Raw genomic sequence first — 18,963 nt, forward strand, 5'->3', positions numbered from 1 at the left:
TCCCAAAAAATAAAAAAAAAATCCGAAAAATCCCCCAAAAAAATCCTAAAAGAATAAAAAAAATTAAAAAAAAATCCAAAAAAAACCAAAAAAATCCCAAAAAAATGCCCAAAAAATCCCAAAAAATTCCGAAAAAATCCTCAAAAATCCCCAAAAAAATCCCTAAAAAATCCCAAAAAAAACCCCAAAAAACCCCAAAAAAATCCCCCCAAAAAAACCCAAAAAATCCCCCCAAAAATCCCCAAAAAACCCAGAAAAACCCCCAAAAAACCCCAAAAAAATCTCCCCAAAAAACCCAAAAAAATCCCAAAAAATCCGAAAAAAATCCAAAAAAAATCCCCAAAAAAAAACCCCAAAAAATCCCAAGAAACCCCAAAAAATCCCCCCAAAAAATCCCACAAAAATCCCAAGAAAATCCCAAAAAAATCCCAAAAAAATTAAAAAATCCAAAAAAAACCCCCAAAAAAACCCCCAAAAAATCCCCCAAAAAATCCAAAAAAATCCAAAAAAATTAGGGTTTTTTGGGTTTTTTTTTTTAGTTTTTTGGGATTTTTTGGGGCATTTTTTTGGGCATTTCTTTGGATTTTTTCGGGCATTTCTTTGGAATTTTTTTGCAATTTTTTTTTGCATTTTTTGTGGTTTTTTTGCAGTTTTTTACGATTTTTTTGGCATTTTTTGTGGATTTTTTGCGGTTTTTTTGCGATTTTTTTGTGGATTTTTTGCCTTTTTTTGTGGATTTTTTGCAGATTTTTTTGCTTTTTTTTTGCGATTTTTCTGGGATTTTTTGTGCGTTTTTTGCGCTTTTTCGCAGCTTTTTTCACAATTTTTTTGCAATTTTTTCGCAATTTTCTTCCGATTTTTTTTTTTAATTCCTAAATTTCTTTTTAATTTTTCCCCCCTCTCCCCAGAGTACGTGGAGCACCTGAAGGACGAGGCGCGCGTGTGCCGCATCATCGCCCGCCTGCAGCGCTACCTGCAGGGCAAGGGCAGCCCCGAGGAGCTCTGCCGGGTTTACCTGCGCCGCGTCCTCCACACCTACTACAAGTTCGACTACGGCGCCGCCCGCCGCAAGGCACGCGCCGAAGGCCACGCCCACCAGCAAGGCCACGCCCACCAAGATGGCCACACCCACCAGGAAGGCCACGCCCACAAGGAAGGCCACGCCCACAAGGAAGGCGGAGCAAAGAAAGAGGAAGAGGAGGAGGATGAAGGGAAGGAGAAAGAGGATGAAGGGAAGGAGAAGGAAGAAGGGAGGAAGGAGGAGGAGGAGGAGGACGGACGGAAGGACGGACAGAAGGACGGACAGGGGAAGGAGGAGGAGGAGGAGGCGCAGGTGAAGAAGGAGGAGGAGGAGGAGGAGGAAGAGGAGGATTCGGAGGCGCTGATGGAGAGGCTGTGCAGGTGAGGGGGAGGCTGGGGTGGGGACACACCTGGGGACACCTGGGGACACCTGGAGAGGGACAGGGACACACTTGGGTACACCTGGGGACACCTGGACGGAGCAGGGACACACCTGGGGACACCTGGGGAGGTGGGGGACACACCTGGATGGGGTCAGGGACACACCTGGGTGGGTTGGGGACACCTGGAAAGGGACAGGGACACACCTGGAGAGGGTTGGGACACACCTGAGGAGGTGGGGACACACCTGGGTGAGGTCAGGGACACACCTGGGGACACCTGGAGGGGTGGGGACACACCTGGGGACACCTGGGGACACCTGGATGGAGCAGGGACACACCTGGACACACCTGGGGAGGTGGGGACACACCTGGGGACACCTGGATCAGATCAGGGCATACGTGGAGAGGGACAGGGACACACCTGGGTGGGTTGGGGACACACCTGACACACCTGGATCAGGTCAGGGCATACGTGGAGAGGGACAGGGACACAGCTGGGGACACCTGGGGACACCTGGAGGGGTGGGGACACACTTGGGTGGGGACAGGGACACACCTGGGCACACCTGGATGGGGTTGGGACACACCTGGAGAGGGTGGGGACACACCTGGAGGGGGTTGGGGACACCTGGAGGGGGTCAGGACACACCTGGGGACACCTGGAAGGGGTTGGGACACACCTGGAGAGGGTGGGGACACACCTGGGTGGGTTGGGGACACCTGGAAAGGGACAGGGACACACCTGGACACACCTGGAGGGGTGGGGACACACCTGGATGGGGACAGGGACACACCTGGGGACACCTGGATGGGGTTGGGACGCACCTGGAGAGGGACAGGGACACACCTGGACACGGGAAATGGGGACACCTGGAGGGGGTTGGGACACACCTGAGGAGGTGGGGACACACCTGGGTGGGTTGGGGACACACCTGGATGGGGTCAGGGACACACCTGGGTACTTCTGGATGGGGGAAATGGAGACAGGGACACATCTGGACACACCTGGATGGGTGGGGACACACCTGGGTACACCTGGATCAGGTCAGGGACACACCTGGGTGGGTTGGGGACACACCTGGATGGGGGAAAAGGGGACAGGGACACACCTGGGGACACCTGGAGGGGTGGGGACGCACCTGGAGAGGGGGCAGCACACCTTGGCATTTTGGGGTTGAAATTTTGAGATTTTTGGGGTTGAAATCTTGGCATTTTGGGGTTAAATTTTGGGATATTTGGGGCTGAAATCTCAGGATTTTTGGGTTGAAATCTTGGGATTTTGGGGCTGAAATTTTGGCATTTTGGGGTTGAAATCTTGGAATTTTGGGGCTGAAATTTTGGCATTTTGGGGCTGAAATTTTGAGATTTTTTGGGGTTGGAATCTTGGAATTTTGGGGCTGAATTTTGAGATTTTTGGGGTTGAAATCTCAGGATTTTGGGGCTGAAATTTTGCGATTTTTTGGGGTTGAAATCTTAGCATTTTGAGATTAAATTTTGGGATATTTGGGGTTGAAATCTTAACATTTTCAGGTTGGAATTTTGACATTTTGGGGCTGGAATCTCGGGATTTTTGGGGCTGAAATTTTGAGATTTTTTTGAGTTGAAATTTTGGGATTTTTGGGTTGAAATTTTGGGATTTTTTTGGGGGTTTCTCACCTGTTCAGGTTCGTGTACGCCAAGGACCGCACGGACCGGATCCGCACCTGCGCCATCCTGTGCCACATCTACCACCACGCCCTGCACAGCCGCTGGTACCGCGCCCGCGACCTCATGCTCATGTCCCACCTGCAGGACAACATCCAGCACGCCGACCCACCTGTGCAGGTGAGGGTTAAATACACACCTGAAAGGGTTAAACACACCTGAGAGGGTTAAACACACCTGCAGGACAACATCCAGCACGCCGACCCACCTGTGCAGGTAAGGGTTAAACACACCTGAAAGGGTTAAACACGCGCCTGAGAGGGTTAAACACACCTGGGAGTGTGAGCCTGATACACCTGAAAGGGTTAAACACGCACCTGAAAGGGTTAAACACACCTGAAAGGGTTAAACACACCTGCAGGACAACATCCAGCACGCAGACCCACCTGTGCAGGTAAGGGTTAAACACACCTGAAAGGGTTAAACACACCTGGGGGTGTGAGCCTGATACACCTGAAAGGGTTAAACACACCTGGGCAGGGTAATTATGGCTGGAGAGGAGATTTGGGCACACCTGGAAGGATAAACCACACACCTGAGGGGTTAAACATACACGGGCAGGTGAGGGTTAAACACACCTGGAGGCGTGAGCCTGATACACCTGGAAGGGTTAAACACATCTGGGCAGGTAAGGGTTAAACACACACCTGAGAGGGTTAAAGACACCTGGGCAGGTGATTTGGGCACACCTGGACATGTAAACCACACCTGGCCACCTCTCCCCACCTCACCTGTCCAGCACCTTCTCAACACCTGCAGCTGCCGCCATTTTGTGACCTCCAAAAATTCCATTTTCAACCCCAAAATCTCCATTTTTTTTACCCAAATTTCACATTTTTTGCCCCAAAATTTTGTCTCTTATTCCCAGGTCTCTCACCTGTGTCTCACCTGTGTCCCCCTGTTTTTCACCTGTCCCAGCTCCCCCTGAGTCCCTCCCGTACCTTGGAGTTTCCGCCATTTTGTGCCCTCCAGAAATTCCATTTCCGACTCCAAAAATTCCATTTTCAACCCCAAAAATTCCACTTCCCACCCCAAAAATTGACTTTTTTTTTACCCAAATTTTGCATTTTTTGCCCCAAAATTTTGTCACTCATCCCCAGGTCTCTCACCTGTGTCCCACCTGTGTCTCACCTGTCCCAGCTCCCCCTGATTCCCTCCCATACCTTGGACTTCCCGCCATTTTGTGCCCTCCAGAAATTCCATTTCCGACTCCAAAAATTCCATTTTCAACCCCAAAAATTCCACTTCTAACCCCAAAAATTGACTTTTATTCTTACCCAAAATTGGCATTTTTCACCCCAAAACTTCTTCACTCATCCCCAGGTGTCTCCACCTGTCCCAGCTCCCCCTGAGTCCCTTCAGGACCTGGAGGTGCCGCCATTTTGTGACCTCCAAAACTTCCATTTCCCACCCAATTTATTTTTAATTTTTTTTACCCAAAATTGGCATTTTTCACCCCAAAACTTCTTCACTTTTCCCCAGGTCTCTCACCTGTGTCTCACCTGTGTCCCACCTGTGTCCCCCTGTTTTTCACCTGTCCCAGCTCCCCCTTGAGTCCCTTCAGGACCTGGAGTTGCCGCCATTTTGTGACCTCCAAAACTCCCATTTCCAACCCAAAAAATTCCATTTTCAACCCCAAAAATTCCACTTCCCACCCCAAAAATTGACTTTTTTTTTTACCCAAATTTGGCATTTTTTACCCCAAAATTTTGTCACTTATTCCCAGGTCTCTCACCTGTGTCTCACCTGTGTCCTCACCTGTCCCAGCTCCCCCTGAGTCCCTTCAGGACCTTGGAGCTGCCGCCATTTTGTCACCTCCAAAAATTCCATTTCCAACCCCCAAAATTCCACTTCCCACCCCAAAAATTGACTTTTATTCTTACCCAAAATTGGCATTTTTCACCCCAAAACTTCTTCACTTTTCCCCAGGTCTCTCACCTGTGTCCCACCTGTGTCTCACCTGTCCCAGCTCCCCCTGAGTCCCTTCAGGACCTTGGAGCTGCTGCCATTTTGTGACCTCCAGAAATTCCATTTCCAACCCAAAAAATTCCATTTTCAGCCCCAAAACCTCCAAATTTTTTACCCAAAATTTGCATTTTTCACCCCAAAACTTCTTCACTCATTCCCATCTGTCCTCACCTGTGTCTCACCTGTCCCAGCTCCCCCTGAGTCCCTTCAGGACCTTGGAGCTTCCGCCATTTTGTCACCTCCAAAAATTCCATTTCCAACCCCCAAAATTCCACTTCCCACCCCAAAAATTGACTTTTATTCTTACCCAAAATTGGCATTTTTTGACCCAAAACTTCTTCACTCATCCCCAGGTGTCTCCACCTGTCCCAGCTCCCCCTGAGTCCCTTCAGGACCTGGAGGTGCCGCCATTTTGTCCCCTCCAAAACCTCCACCCCCTCAATTTATTTTTAAATTTTTTTACCCAAACCTCCCATTTCTCACCCCAAAACCCCCCTTGACCTCCCCTTTTCCCATCCCAGATCCTCTACAACCGCACCATGGTCCAGCTGGGCATCTGCGCCTTCCGCCAGGGCCTGATCAAGGACGCCCACAACGCCCTCCTGGACATCCAGAGCTCCGGCCGGGCCAAGGAGCTCCTGGGCCAGGGCCTCCTGCTCAGGAGCCTCCAGGAGAGGAACGCGGAGCAGGAGAAGGTGGAGAAGAGGCGCCAGGTGCCCTTCCACATGCACGTCAACCTGGAGCTCCTCGAGTGCGTCTACCTGGTGGCCGCCATGCTGCTGGAGATCCCCTACATGGCGGCGCACGAGTTCGACGCCCGCAGGAGGATGATCAGCAAGCAGTTCCACCACCAGCTGCGCGTCGGAGAGAGGCAGCCGCTGCTGGGTACGGGGAGGAGGAGATGGAAGTCGGGGGTTTTGGCACAAAATTTGGGGTTTTTGACGCAAAATTTGGGGGTTTGGAGGTCCGAAATTGGGTTCTGAGGTCCATAATTACCTTGAATAAGTTTTGGTTTGGTTCTTTTATCTCTTAAAATGGAGATTTGAGAACTTCTATGATGTTCCTCAGACCATGGATGGTGATACTGATGAAATTTGGGGTTTTGAGGTCCAAAATTGGGTTTGGAGGTCTGAAATTGGGTTCTGAGGTCCATAATTACCTTGAATAAGTTTTGGTTTGGTTCTTTTATCTCTTAAAATGGAGGTTTGAGAACTTCCTGATGTTCCTCAGACCATGGATGGTGATACTGATGAAATTTGGGGGTTTGGGGTTGAGATTTGGGGTTCTGAGGTCCATAATTACCTTAGATCGGTCTTGGTTTCGTTATTTTATCTCTTAAAATGGAGGTTTGAGAACTTCAGGATGTTCCTCAGACCATGGATGGTGACATTGATGAAATTTGGGGGTTTGAGGTCCAAAATTGGGTTCTGAGGTCCATAATTACCTTGAATAAGTTTTGGTTTGGTTCTTCTATCTCCTAAAATGGAGGTTTGAGAACTTCTTAATGTTCCTCAGAACCAAAATTTGGAGGTTTTGAGGTCCAAAATTGGGTTCTGAGGTCCATAATTACCTTAATTCAGTCTTGGTTTGGTTCTTTTATCTCCTAAAATGGAGATTTTAGATCTTCTTGATGTTCCTCAGACCATGGATGGGGAGGAGGACCCAAAATTTGGGGGTTTGGGGTTGAGATTTGGGGTTTTGAGGTCCATAATTACCTTAGGTCGGTCTTGGTTTGGTTCTTCTATCTCTTAAAATGGTGGTTTGAGAACTTCTATGATGTTCCTCAGACCATGGATGGTGACATTGATGAAATTTGGGGGTTCTGAGGTCCAAAATTGGCTTCTTGAGGTCCATAATTATCTTAGGTCAGTCTTGGTTTGGTTCTTCTATCTCCTAAAATGGAGGTTTGAGAACTTCTTGATGTTCCTCAGAACCAAAATTTGGGGGTTTTGAGATCTGAAATTGGGTTTGGAGGTCTGAAATTGGGTTCTGAGGTCCATAATTACCTTGAATAAGTTTTGGTTTGGTTCTTCTATCTCCTAAAATGGAGGTTTGAGAACTTCTTGATGTTCCTCAGACCATGGATGGGGAGGAGGACCCAAAATTTGGGGGCTTGGTGTTGAAATTTGGGGGTTTTGAGGTCCGAAATTGGGTTCTGAGGTCCATAATTTGCTTAATTCAGTCTTGGTTTGGTTCTTTTATCTCCTAAAATGGCGGTTTTAGATCTTCTTGATGTTCCTCAGATCATAAATGGAGTTTTTGACCCAAGATTTGGGGGGTTGGTGTTGAAATTTGGGGGTTTTGACCCAAAATTTGGGGGTTTGGGGTTGAGATTTGGGGTTCTGAGGTCCATAATTATCTTAATTCAGTTTTGGTTTGGTTCTTCTATCTCCTAAAATGGAGGTTTGAGAACTTCTTAATGTTCCTCAGAACCAAAATTTGGAGGTTTTGAGGTCCAAAATTGGGTTTGGAAGTCTGAAATTGGGTTCTGAGGTCCATAATTACCTTAGGTCAGTCTTGGTTTGGTTATTTTATCTCTTAAAATGGAGATTTTAGAACTTCTTGATGTTCCTCAGACCATGGATGGAATTTTGACCCCAAAATTTGGGGGTTTTGAGGTCCGAAATTGGGTTCTGAGGTCCATAATTACCTTAATTCAGTCTTGGTTTGGTTCTTTTATCTCCTAAAATGGAGGTTTGAGAACTTCCTGATGTTCCTCAGACCATGGATGGGGTTTTGACCCAAAATTTGAGGATTTTGACCCAAAATTGGGTTCTGAGGTCCATAATTACCTTAGGTCGGTCTTGGTTTGGTTCTTCTATCTCAAAAAACCAAGATTTTAGATGTTCCTGAGGTTCCTCAGACCAAAATTGGTACTTTTAACCAAAATGTGGAAATTTGGACCCAAAATTGGCTTCTTGAGGTCCATAATTACCTTAATTCAGTCTTGGTTTGGTTCCTTTATCTCCTAAAATGGCGGTTCTGGATCTTCTTGATGTTCCTCAGATCATGGATGGGGTTTTTAACCAAAATTTGGAAATTTTGACCCAAAATTGGCGTTTTTCACCCCAAAACTTCTTCACTTTTCCCCACCTGTGTCTCACCTGTCCCAGCTCCCCTGAGTCCCTTCCAGACTTTGGAGCTGCCGCCATTTTGTGACCTCCAAAATCCCCATTTCCAACCCCAAAAACTCAATTTTTAACCCTAAAAACTCGGGTTTTTTACCCAAAACTCGGGGATTTTTTGCCCAAAATCGCCATTTTTCACCCCAAAATTTCATCCCCTCACCACCTCCCCCCGAGTCCCTTCAGGACCTTGGAGTTGCCGCCATTTTGTGACCCCCTTGGAGGTGGCCGCCATTTTGTGCCCTCCAAAATCCCCATTTCCAACCCCAAAAATTCCATTTTTAACCCCTAAAATTCCATTTTTTACCCCAAAACTCGGGGATTTTTTGCCCAAAATCGCCGTTTTTCATCCCAAAATTTCGTCCCCTCACCACCTCCCCCTGAGTCCATCCTGGACCTTGGAGTTGCCGCCATTTTGTGACCGCCTTGGAGGTGGCCGCCATTTTGTGCCCTCCACAAAATCCCCATTTCCAACCACAAAAATTCCATTTTTTTACCCAAAAATTGACCTTTTTTTACCCAAATTTTACAATTTTCACCCCAAAATTTTGTCCAAGTGTCCCACCTGTGTCTCACCTGTCCAGGACCTTCTCAACACCTGGAGGCGCCGCCATTTTGTGCCCTCCAAAAATTCCATTTCCAACCCCAAAAATTCCATTTTTAACCCCAAAACTCGGGGATTTTTTTGCCCAAAATCGCCGTTTTTCACCCCAAAATGTTTTCCCCTCACCAGCTCCCCCTGAGTCCATCCTGGACCTTGGAGGTGCCGCCATTTTGTGACCGCCTTGGAGTTGCCACCATTTTGTGCCCTCCATAAAATCCCCATTTCCAACCATAAAAATTCCATTTTTAACCCCAAAAATTCCATTTTTAACCCCAAAAATTGGGGATTTTTTGCCCAAAATCGCCGTTTTTCACCCCAAAATTTCGTCCCCTGCCCAGGTCCCCCCGAGTCCATGCGGGAGCACGTGGTGGCCGCCATTTTGTGCCCTCCAAAATCCCCATTTCCAACCCCAAAAACTCAATTTTTAACCCTAAAAACTCGGGTTTTTTACCCAAAACTCGGGGATTTTTTGCCCAAAATCGCCGGTTTTCACCCCAAAATTTCGTCCCCTGCCCAGGTCCCCCCGAGTCCATGCGGGAGCACGTGGTGGCCGCCTCCAAGGCCATGAAGACGGGGGACTGGCGCCGCTGCCATCGCTTCGTGGTCAACGAGAAAATGAACGGCAAAGTCTGGGACCTGTTCCCCGAGGCCGACCAGGTGCGGGCCATGCTCGTCAGGTGAGCCCCAAAATCCGCGAGTTTGGGCAATTTTGGGTGATTTTTAGCGATTTTGGGCGATTTTGAGTGATTTTTGGGTGATTTTTGGGTGATTTTTGGCGATTTTGAGTGGGATTTTTGAGGGGGATTTCGGGTCGGAAATGAGACTTTGAGGTGCCCAGGTGAGGCTCACTCAGGGTCAGGTGTGGCCAGGTATCAAAATTTGGGGATTTTGGGCAATTTTGGGCGATTTTTAGCAATTTTGGACAATTTTGGGTGATTTTTGAGGGTTTTGAGTGGGATTTTTGGGTGATTTTTGGATGGATTTGGGGTTAAAAACGAGGATTTGTGGTGCCCAGGTGAGTCTCAGGTGAGTTCCAGGTGAGTCTCACCTGGACTCATGTGGGGCCAGGTATCAAAATTTAGGGATTTTGGGCAATTTTGGGCGATTTTTGGCAAATTTGGACAATTTTGGGTGATTTTTGGGTGATTTTTGAGTGTTTTTAGGGGGATTTTGGGGGATTTTGGGAGGGATTTGAGGTGCCCAGGTGAGGCTCACTTGGGCTCAGGTGTAACCAGGAAATGAAATTTGAGGATTTTGGGCAATTTTGGGCGATTTTTGAGGGTTTTGAGGTGGATTTTTGAGGGATTTTTGGCTGATTTTGGCCAATTTTTGGGCGATTTTTGGGTGATTTTGGGGCATTTTTGGGTGATTTTGGGGGATTTGGGGAGGTTCAAAGTCTGGGACCTGTTCCCCGAGGCCGACCAGGTGCGGGCCATGCTCGTCAGGTGAGCCCCAAAACCCACGAGTTTGGGCAATTTTGGGTGATTTTTAGCGATTTTGGGCAATTTTGGGTGATTTTTGGGCGATTTTTGGCGATTTTTTGTGGGATTTTTGAGGGTTTTGGGAGGGATTTGAGGTGCCCAGGTGAGTCTCAGGTGAGTTCCAGGAGAGTCTCACCTGGACTCATGTGGGGCCAGGTATCAAAATTTGGGGATTTTGGGCAATTTTGGGCGATTTTTAGCAATTTTGGACAATTTTGGGTGATTTTTGTTGATTTTGAGTGGGATTTTCAGGTCATTCTAGGGCCATTTTGGAGCCATTTTCAGCCACTTTGGGGCCATTTTGGGGCATTTTGGGTAATTTTAGGGATTGGGGGCATGGCCAGGTGTGCCCAGGTAAGGAAATTTGGGTCATTTTGGGGCCATTTTCTGCCATTTTGGAGCCATTTTGGTGCCATTTTCCGCCATTTTGTGGCCATTTTGGGGCCATTTTGTGGCCATTTTGGGGCCATTTTCAGCCATTTTGGGTCATTTTGGTGCCATTTTCAGCCATTTTGGGGCCATTTTCAGCCACTTTCAGCCATTTTGGGGCCACTTTGGGGCCGTTTTCAGCCATTTTGGGGCCATTTTCCGCCATTTTGGGGCCATTTCGGAGCCATTTTGGGGCCATTTTGAGGCCATTTTCAGCCATTTTGGAGCCATTTTGGGGCCATTTTCAGGCCATTTTCAGCCATTTTGGGGCCATTTTGGGGCCATTTTCAGCCATTTTGGGGCATTTTGGGTAATTTTAGGGATTGGGGGTGTGGCCAGGTGTGTCCAGGTGAGGAAATTTGGGTCATTTTGAGGCCACTTTGGAGCCATTTTGGGGCCATTTTCTGCCACTTTCGGCCATATTGGGGCCATTTTCCGCCATTTTGGGGCCATTTTGGGGCCATTTTCAGCCATTTTGGGGCCATTTTGGAGCCATTTTTGGGTCCATGTTCAACCATTTTGGGGCCATTTTAGGGCCATTTTCAGTCATTTTGTGGCCATTTTGGAGCCACTTTGGGGTTATTTTGGGGCCATTTTCAGCCATTTTGGGGCCATATTGGAGCCATTTTGGGGCCATTTTGGGGCCATTTTGGAGCCATTTTGGGGCCATTTTCAGCCACTTTGGGGCCATTTTTGAGGCATTTTGGGTAATTTTGGAGCCATTTTGGGCCCACTTTGGAGCCATTTTGGGGCCATTTTCAACCATTTTGGAGCCATTTTGGGGCCACTTTGGGGCCATTTTCAGCCACTTTGGGGCCACTTTGGAGCCACTTTGGGGTCATTTTCCGCCATTTTGGGGCCATTTTCGGCCATTTTGGAGCCATTTTGGGTCCATTTTCGGCCATTTTCAGCCACTTTGGGACCATTTTCAGCCATTTTCCGCCATTTTGGGGCCATTTTCCGCCATTTTGGGGCCATTTTGGAGCCACTTGGGGCCATTTCGGGGCCATTTTTGGCCATTTTGGGGCCACTTTGGGCCCATTTTGGGGCCATTTTGAGGCCATTTTCAGACACTTTGGGGCCATTTTGGGGCCATTTTCAGCCATTTTGGGGCCATTTTGGGGCATTTTGGGTAATTTTAGGGATTGGGGGTGTGGCCAGGTGTGTCCAGGTGAGGAAATTTGGGTCATTTTGAGGCCACTTTCGGCCATATTGGGGCCATTTTCCGCCATTTTGGGGCCATTTTCTGCCACTTTCGGCCATTTTGGGGCCATTTTCAGCCATTTTGTGGCCATTTTGTGGCCATTTTGGGTCATTTTGTTGCCATTTTCAGCCATTTTGGGGCCATTTCGGGCCATTTTCAGCCATTTTGGGGCCATTTTCCGCCATTTTGGTGCCATTTTCAGCCATTTTGGGGCCATTTTCCGCCATTTTGAAGCCATTTTGGGGCCATTTTGAGGCCATTTTGGGGCCATTTTCAGCCATTTTGTGGCCATTTTGTGGCCATTTTGGGGCCATTTTGGGGCCATTTTCCGCCATTTTGGGGCCATTTTGGGGCCATTTTGGGGCCATTTTCCGCCATTTTGGGGCCATTTTGGGGCCACTTTCCGCCATTTTGGGGCCATTTTTGGCCATTTTGGAGCCATTTTGGGTCATTTTGGGTCAGGAAAGGAGAATTTTGGGGTTTCCCAGCTGTGACCCCCCTGTCCCTCCGCAGGAAGATCCAGGAGGAGTCGCTCCGCACGTACCTGTTCACCTACAGCAGCGTCTACGACTCCATCAGGTGAGGAGGATTTTGGGGCAAAAAACGGCGATTTTGGGTCCAAAATGAGGGATTTTGACATCTCCAAAAATGGGGAATATTAAAGGAAAAAATTGTGGATTTTTGAGGTAAAAATGTGGATTTTTGAGGTAAAAAATGTGGATTTTTGAGGTAAAAAATTTGGATTTTGGAGATAAAAAACTTGGATTTTGGAGATAAAAAATGGGGAATTTTAAAGCAATTTTTTTTTAATTTTTGAGGGGAAAATTGTGATATTTTGAGGTAAAATATGTGAATTTTTTAGATAAAAAATGGGGAATTTTAAAGGAAAAAATTGTGAAATTTTGAGGTAAAAAATGTGAATTTTTGAGGTAAAAAACTTGGATTTTGGAGATAAAAAATTGGGAATCTTAAAGCAATTTTTTTTTTAATTTTTGAGGAGAAAATTGTGATATTTTGAGGTAAAAAATTGGGGATTTTAAAGGAATTATTTTTTTCATTTTTGAGGGGAAAATTGTGATATTTTGAGGTAAAAAATGTGAATTTTTGAGATAAAAAATTGGGAATTTTAAAGGAAATTTTTTTTTAATTTTTGAGGGGAAAATTGTGATATTTTGAGGTAAAAAATGTGAATTTTTGAGATAAAAAACGGGGAATTTTAAAGCAAATGTTTTTTTAATTTTTGAGGGGAAAATTGTGATATTTTGAGGTAAAAAATGTGAATTTTGAACAAAAAATGGTGAATTTTGAAGTAAGAATATGTAAATTTTGAGGTTTAAAAATGGCAAATTTTTAGTCTAAAAATGGTGAATTTTGAGGTAAGAATATGTAAATTTTGAGGTTTAAAAATTGCAAATTTTTAGTCTAAAAATGGTGAATTTTGAGGTAAGAATATGTAAATTTTGAGGTTTAAAAAAATGGCAAATTTTTAGTCTAAAATGGTGAATTTTGAAGTAAGAATAGGTAAATTTTGAGGTTTAAAAATTGCATATTTTTAGTCTAAAAATTGTGAATTTTGAGGTTTAAAAATGGCAAATTTTTGGTCTAAAAATGGTGAATTTTGAGGTAAGAATATGTAAATTTTGAGGTTTAAAAAATGGTGAATTTTGAAGTAAAAATATGTAAATTTTGAGGTTTAAAAAATGGCAAATTTTTAGTCTAAAAATGGTGAATTTTGAGGTAAGAATATGTAAATTTTGAGGTTTAAAAATGGCAAATTTTTAGTCTAAAAATGGTGAATTTTGATGTAAAAAAACGGGATTTTCAAGTAGATATTTTTGTAATTAAAAAGGGGAAAAAAATTGAATTTTTGAGGTTAAAAAATGGTGAATTTTGATGGGAAAAAGCAGCAAATTTTGGGTTAAAAAGCGATGAAATCTGGATTTTCCAGCATGGAGACGCTGGCGGCCATGTTTGAGCTGGACCTGCCCACGGTGCACGGAATCATCAGCAAAATGATCATCAACGAGGAGCTGATGGTGGGGACACCTGGGGACATCCGGGGACATTGGGGACATTGGGGACACACCTGGGGACATTGGGGACACCTGGGGATACACCTGGGGACACACCTGGGGACACACCTGGGGACAGCTGGGGATACCTGGGGATACCTGGGGATAGTGGGGACAAACCTGGGACGCACCTGGGGACATTGGGGACACCTGGGACACAGCTGGGGACACTCTGGGGGACACCTGGGGACACACCTGGGGGACACCTGGGGACACACCTGTGGACACACCTGGGGACACCTGGGGGGACAGATGGGGACACACCTGGGGATACCTGGGGACACACCTGGGGACGCACCTGGGGACACCTGGGGACACTGGGGACAGGTGTGACCTCAGCTGAGGGGGTGATTTGGGGCCAATTTCAGGGATTTTGGGGCAGTCCTGGGGCACTTTTGGGGCAGTCCTGGGTCAATTTTGCTCCATTAGGGGCAGTTCTGGAGCCTTTTGGGGCAGTTCTGGGTCAATTTTGGTCCATTTGGGGCAGTTTTGGGGGCAGTTTTGGGTCCATTTTGGTCCGTTTGGGGCAGTTTTGGAGCCTTTTGGGGCAGTTCTAGGGTCAGTTTTGCTCCATTTGGGGCAGTTTTGGGTCAATTTTAGGGCAGTTCTAGGGTCAATTTTGGGGCAGTTCTGGGTCAATTTTGGTCCATTTAGGAGCCTTTTGGGGCAGTTTTGGGTTAATTTTGGTCCATTTGGGGCAGTTCTGGGTCAATTTTGGAGCCATTTGGGGCAGTTTTGGAGCCATTTGGGTCAATTTGGGGCAGTTCGGGAGCCTTTTGGGGGCAGTTCTGGGTCAGTTTTAGGAGCCTTTTGGGGCAGTTTGGGGTCGATTTTGCTCCATTTGGGGCAGTTTTGGGTGGTTTTGGAGCCATTTGGGTCAATTTTGAGCGGTTTTGGAGCCTTTTGGGGCAGTTTTGGAGCCTTTTGGGGCTAGTTCTGGCTCAATTTTGGTCCATTTGGGGCAGTTTTGGAGCCTTTTGGGGCAGTTCTGGGTCAATTTTTCTCCATTTGGGTCAATTTTGGGGCACTTTTGGAGCCTTTTGGGGCAGTTTTTGTCCAATTTTGGTCCATTTGGGCCAGTTTTGGAGCCATTTGGGTCAATTTTGGGGCACTTTTGGAGCCTTTTGGAGCCATTTGGGGCAGTTCTGGGTCAATTTTGGTCCATGTGGGGCAGTTTTGAAGCCTTTTGGAGCAGTTCTGGAGCCATTTGAGGCAGTTTTGGTCCTTCTGGCTCTCACCTGTGCCCCCCTTAGGCCTCTCTGGACCAGCCCACGGCCACGGTGATGATGCACAGGACGGAGCCCACGGCCACGCAGAACCTGGCGCTGCAGTTGGCCGAGAAGTTGGGGAACCTGGTGGAGAACAACGAGCGGGTGCTGGACCAGAGGCAGGGAGCCTACGGGGGCTACTTCAGAGGTGAGCACAGCTGGGCACAGCTGGGGCACAGCTGGATACACCTGGATATACCTGGGGGGCACCTGGGGCACACTTGGATGTACCTGGAGAGACCTGGGGTACAGCTGGGCACACCCAGGGGCACCTATGGGCACAGCTGGAGGCACCTGGGGCACAGCCGGATACAACTGGGACACACCTGGGGCACAGCTGGAGACACCTGAGGGCACACCTGGATGTACCTGGATACACCTGGAGCACAGCTGGGCACACTTGGGGCACAGCTGGGCACACCTGGATGTACCTGGATACACCTGGGGCACATCTGGATACCCCTGGATACACCTGGGACACACCTGGATACCCCTGGGGTACACCTGGGGTACACCTGGATACACCTGGGGCACACCTGGGCACACCTGGGGGCACCTGGGCACACCTGGGGGCAGGTGGGGGGCTGAGGGATACACCTGGGCACAGCTGGATACACCTGAGGGCACAGCTGGATACATCTGGGGGCAGGTGGGGGGAGGAGGGAGACACCTGGGCACAGCTGGATACACCTGGGGCACATCTGGGCACACCTGGGGGCACCTGGGGCACACCTGGAGACACCTGGGATACACCTGGATACACCTAGGGGCAGGTGGGGGGCTGAGGGATACACCTGGGACACAGCTGGATATACCTGGGGCACATCTGGGGGCACCTGGGCACACCTGGATGCACCTGGTGCACACCTGGATATACCTGGAGAACACCTGGGACACACCTGGATACACCTGGGGCACACCTGGCCACACCTGGATACACCTGGTGCACACCTGGCCACACCTGGGTCACTCAGTTACACCTGGGGGAAGATGGAAGTGGCTGGGGTACACTTGGGCACACCTGAGGGGACACCTGAGGGGACACCTGAGGGGACACCTGGGACACACCTGGGACACACCTGAGCCCCCCAGCCCCGCTCTCACCCGTCCGTCCCTCCCTCCAGATCAGAAAGATGGCGGCTACCGCAAGGGCGACGGGTACCTGAGGCGCGGCGGCTTCCGGCAGGAGCGCGGCAACTACTGAGCCTCACCTGCCCCATGGATCCCTCACCTGCCCCATAGAACCCTCAATTGCCCCATGGAACCCTCACCTGCCCCATAAATCCCTCACCTGCCCCAGGGATCCCTCACCTGCCCCATGGATTCATCACCTGCCCCATGGATTCATCACCTGCCCCACAGAGGCCTTACCTGCCCCATAGATCCCTCACCTGTTCCATCGAGGGTCCTGCTGCTGGAAATGAATAAATGAATTATTCAAGAGCGTGTTAATGAGGTGTTAATTAATGTGGTCATGAGGGGCAGAATAGGGGCTGCCCCATAGATCCTGGCTCTGCCCCATAAGTGACCCCAAAGCTTCTCCCCTCACGTTTTCCCGCCTTTTTTCTCCCCGTCACGTTTTCCTTTATTCTCCCCTCACGTTTTCCCGCCTTTTTTCCCCTCACATTTTCCTTCCTTTTTCTTCCCTCACATTTTCCTTCCTTTTTCTTCCCTCACATTTTCCTGCCTTTTTTCTCCCCTCACGTTTTCCATTTTTTTCCCTCACGTTTTCCTGCATTTTTCTCCCCTCACATTTTCCCGCCTCTTTTCTCCCCTCACATTTTCCTGCCTCTTTTCTCCCCCTCACGTTTTCCCGCCTTTTTCTCCCATCATGGCTTCCCTTCACCCCATCCTTTTATTATTTCTTTCGTGGTTTTTCTTCAATCTGTTCCCTCAGGGCTACCCCTTTCCCCATCTTCTTCATCCTCTCCCCTCACAGCTTCCCCCCATTTTCTCCCCTCATGGCTTCCCATCTCCCTCTCCCCTCACAAGTTTCTATTTTGTCCCTCATGGCTTCCCTTTCTCCCTGTCCCCTCACAATTTTCTATTTTGTCCCTCATGGCTTCCCTTTCTCCCTGTCCCCTTTCTATTTTGTCCCTTCATGGCTTCCCTCCATTTTGTCCCCTCACACCTTTCCTCCATTTTGTCCTCTCATGGCTTCCCTTCTCCTTCTTCTCTCACAATTTCCCACCATTTTGTCCCTTCATGGCTTCCCGCCATTTTCTCCCCTCACAATTTCCCACTGTTTTCTCCCCTCATGGCGGCCCCATCTTTTTGTCCCTTCACAGCTTCCCTCCATTTTCTCCCCTCATGGCTTCCCTTCTCGCTCTCCCCTCACATTTTATCTTCATTTTTTCTTATCACAATTTCCTGCCATTTTCTCCCTTCATGGCTTCCCTTTCTCCCTGTCCCCTCACAATTTTCTGTTTTGTCCCTCATGGCTTCCCTTCACTTTTTCCTCTCATAGCTGCCTTACCACTCCTTCCCCTCACAGCTTGCCTCCATTTTCTCCCCTCACAATTTCCCTCCATTTTGTCCCTTCATGGCTTCCCTCCATTTTGTCCCCTCACAGCTTCCCTCCATTTTCTCCCCTCAGCTTTCCGCCATTTTGTCCCCTCACAGCTTCCCTCCATTTTCTCCCCTCATGGCTTCCCTTCTCCCTCTCCCCTCACACTTTATCTCCGTTTTTTTCTTATCACAATTTCCCACCATTTTGTCCCCTCATGACTTCCTTTTCTCCATGTCCCCTCACAATTTCCTGCCATTTTGTCCCTCATGGCTTCCCTTCACTTTGTCCTCTCATGGCTGCCTTACCACTCCTTCCCCTCACAGTTTCCCTCCACTTTCTCCCCTCACAGCTTCCCTCCATTTTGTCCTCTCATGGCTTCCCTTCTCCTTCTTCTCTCACAATTTCCCACCATTTTGTCCCTTCATGGCTTCCCGCCATTTTGTCCCCTCACAGTTTTCCACCATTTTCTCCCCTCACAATTTCCCACTGTTTTCTCCCCTCATGGCGGCCCCATCTTTTTGTCCCTTTACGGTTTCCCATCATTTTCTCCCCTCATGGCTTCCCATCTCCTTCTCCCTTCACACTTTATCTCCATTTTTTTCTTATCACAATTTCCCACCATTTTCTCCCCTCATGGCTTCCCTTTCTCCACGTCCCCTCCCAATTTTCCATTTTGTCCTCTCATGGCTTCCCTTCACTTTTTCCTCTCATGGCTGCCTTACCACTTTTTCCCCTCACAGCTTGCCTCCATTTTGTCCTCTCATGGCTTCCCTTCTCCTTGTTCTCTCACAATTTCCCGCCATTTTGTCCCCTCACAGTTTTCCGCCATTTTCTCCCCTCATGGCGGCCCCATCTTCTTGTCCCTTCATGGTTCCCACCATTTTCTCCCCTCATGGCTTCCCTTTCTCCCTGTCCCCTCACAATTTTCTATTTTGTCCCTCATGGCTGCCCTTCACTTTTTCCTCTCATGGCTGCCTTACCATTCTTTCCCCTCACAGTTTCCCTCCACTTTCTCCCCTCACAGCTTCCCTCCATTTTCTCCCCTCACAGCTTTCCACCATTTTGTCCCCTCACGGCTTCCCTCCATTTTCTCCCCTCATAGCTTCCCTTCTCCCTCTCCCCTCACACTTTATCTCCATTTTCTCCTCTCACGGTTTCCCACCATTTTCTCCCCTCACACTTTTCTGCCATTTTCT

At 48.1% G+C, this 18,963-nt stretch overlaps 1 protein-coding gene across 1 annotated transcript in view; it reads left to right on the forward strand.

Moving 5' to 3' along the window:
* The window catches only part of EIF3CL (eukaryotic translation initiation factor 3 subunit C like), a 46,745-nt gene extending 30,035 nt beyond the window's left edge, over positions 1 to 16,710 (forward strand). Inside the window, 8 exon segments of the mRNA XM_077193226.1 lie at positions 909 to 1,401; positions 3,068 to 3,227; positions 5,597 to 5,960; positions 9,322 to 9,481; positions 12,432 to 12,497; positions 13,867 to 13,954; positions 15,244 to 15,406; positions 16,383 to 16,710. Of these exon segments, the coding sequence (XP_077049341.1) occupies positions 909 to 1,401; positions 3,068 to 3,227; positions 5,597 to 5,960; positions 9,322 to 9,481; positions 12,432 to 12,497; positions 13,867 to 13,954; positions 15,244 to 15,406; positions 16,383 to 16,462 (1,574 nt within the window). The 3' untranslated portion in view covers positions 16,463 to 16,710.
* The last annotated feature ends 2,253 nt before the right edge of the window (positions 16,711 to 18,963 follow it).

Source organism: Agelaius phoeniceus, chromosome 37, assembly GCF_051311805.1.
Source record: "Agelaius phoeniceus isolate bAgePho1 chromosome 37, bAgePho1.hap1, whole genome shotgun sequence".
Classification (NCBI taxonomy): domain Eukaryota; kingdom Metazoa; phylum Chordata; class Aves; order Passeriformes; family Icteridae; genus Agelaius; species Agelaius phoeniceus.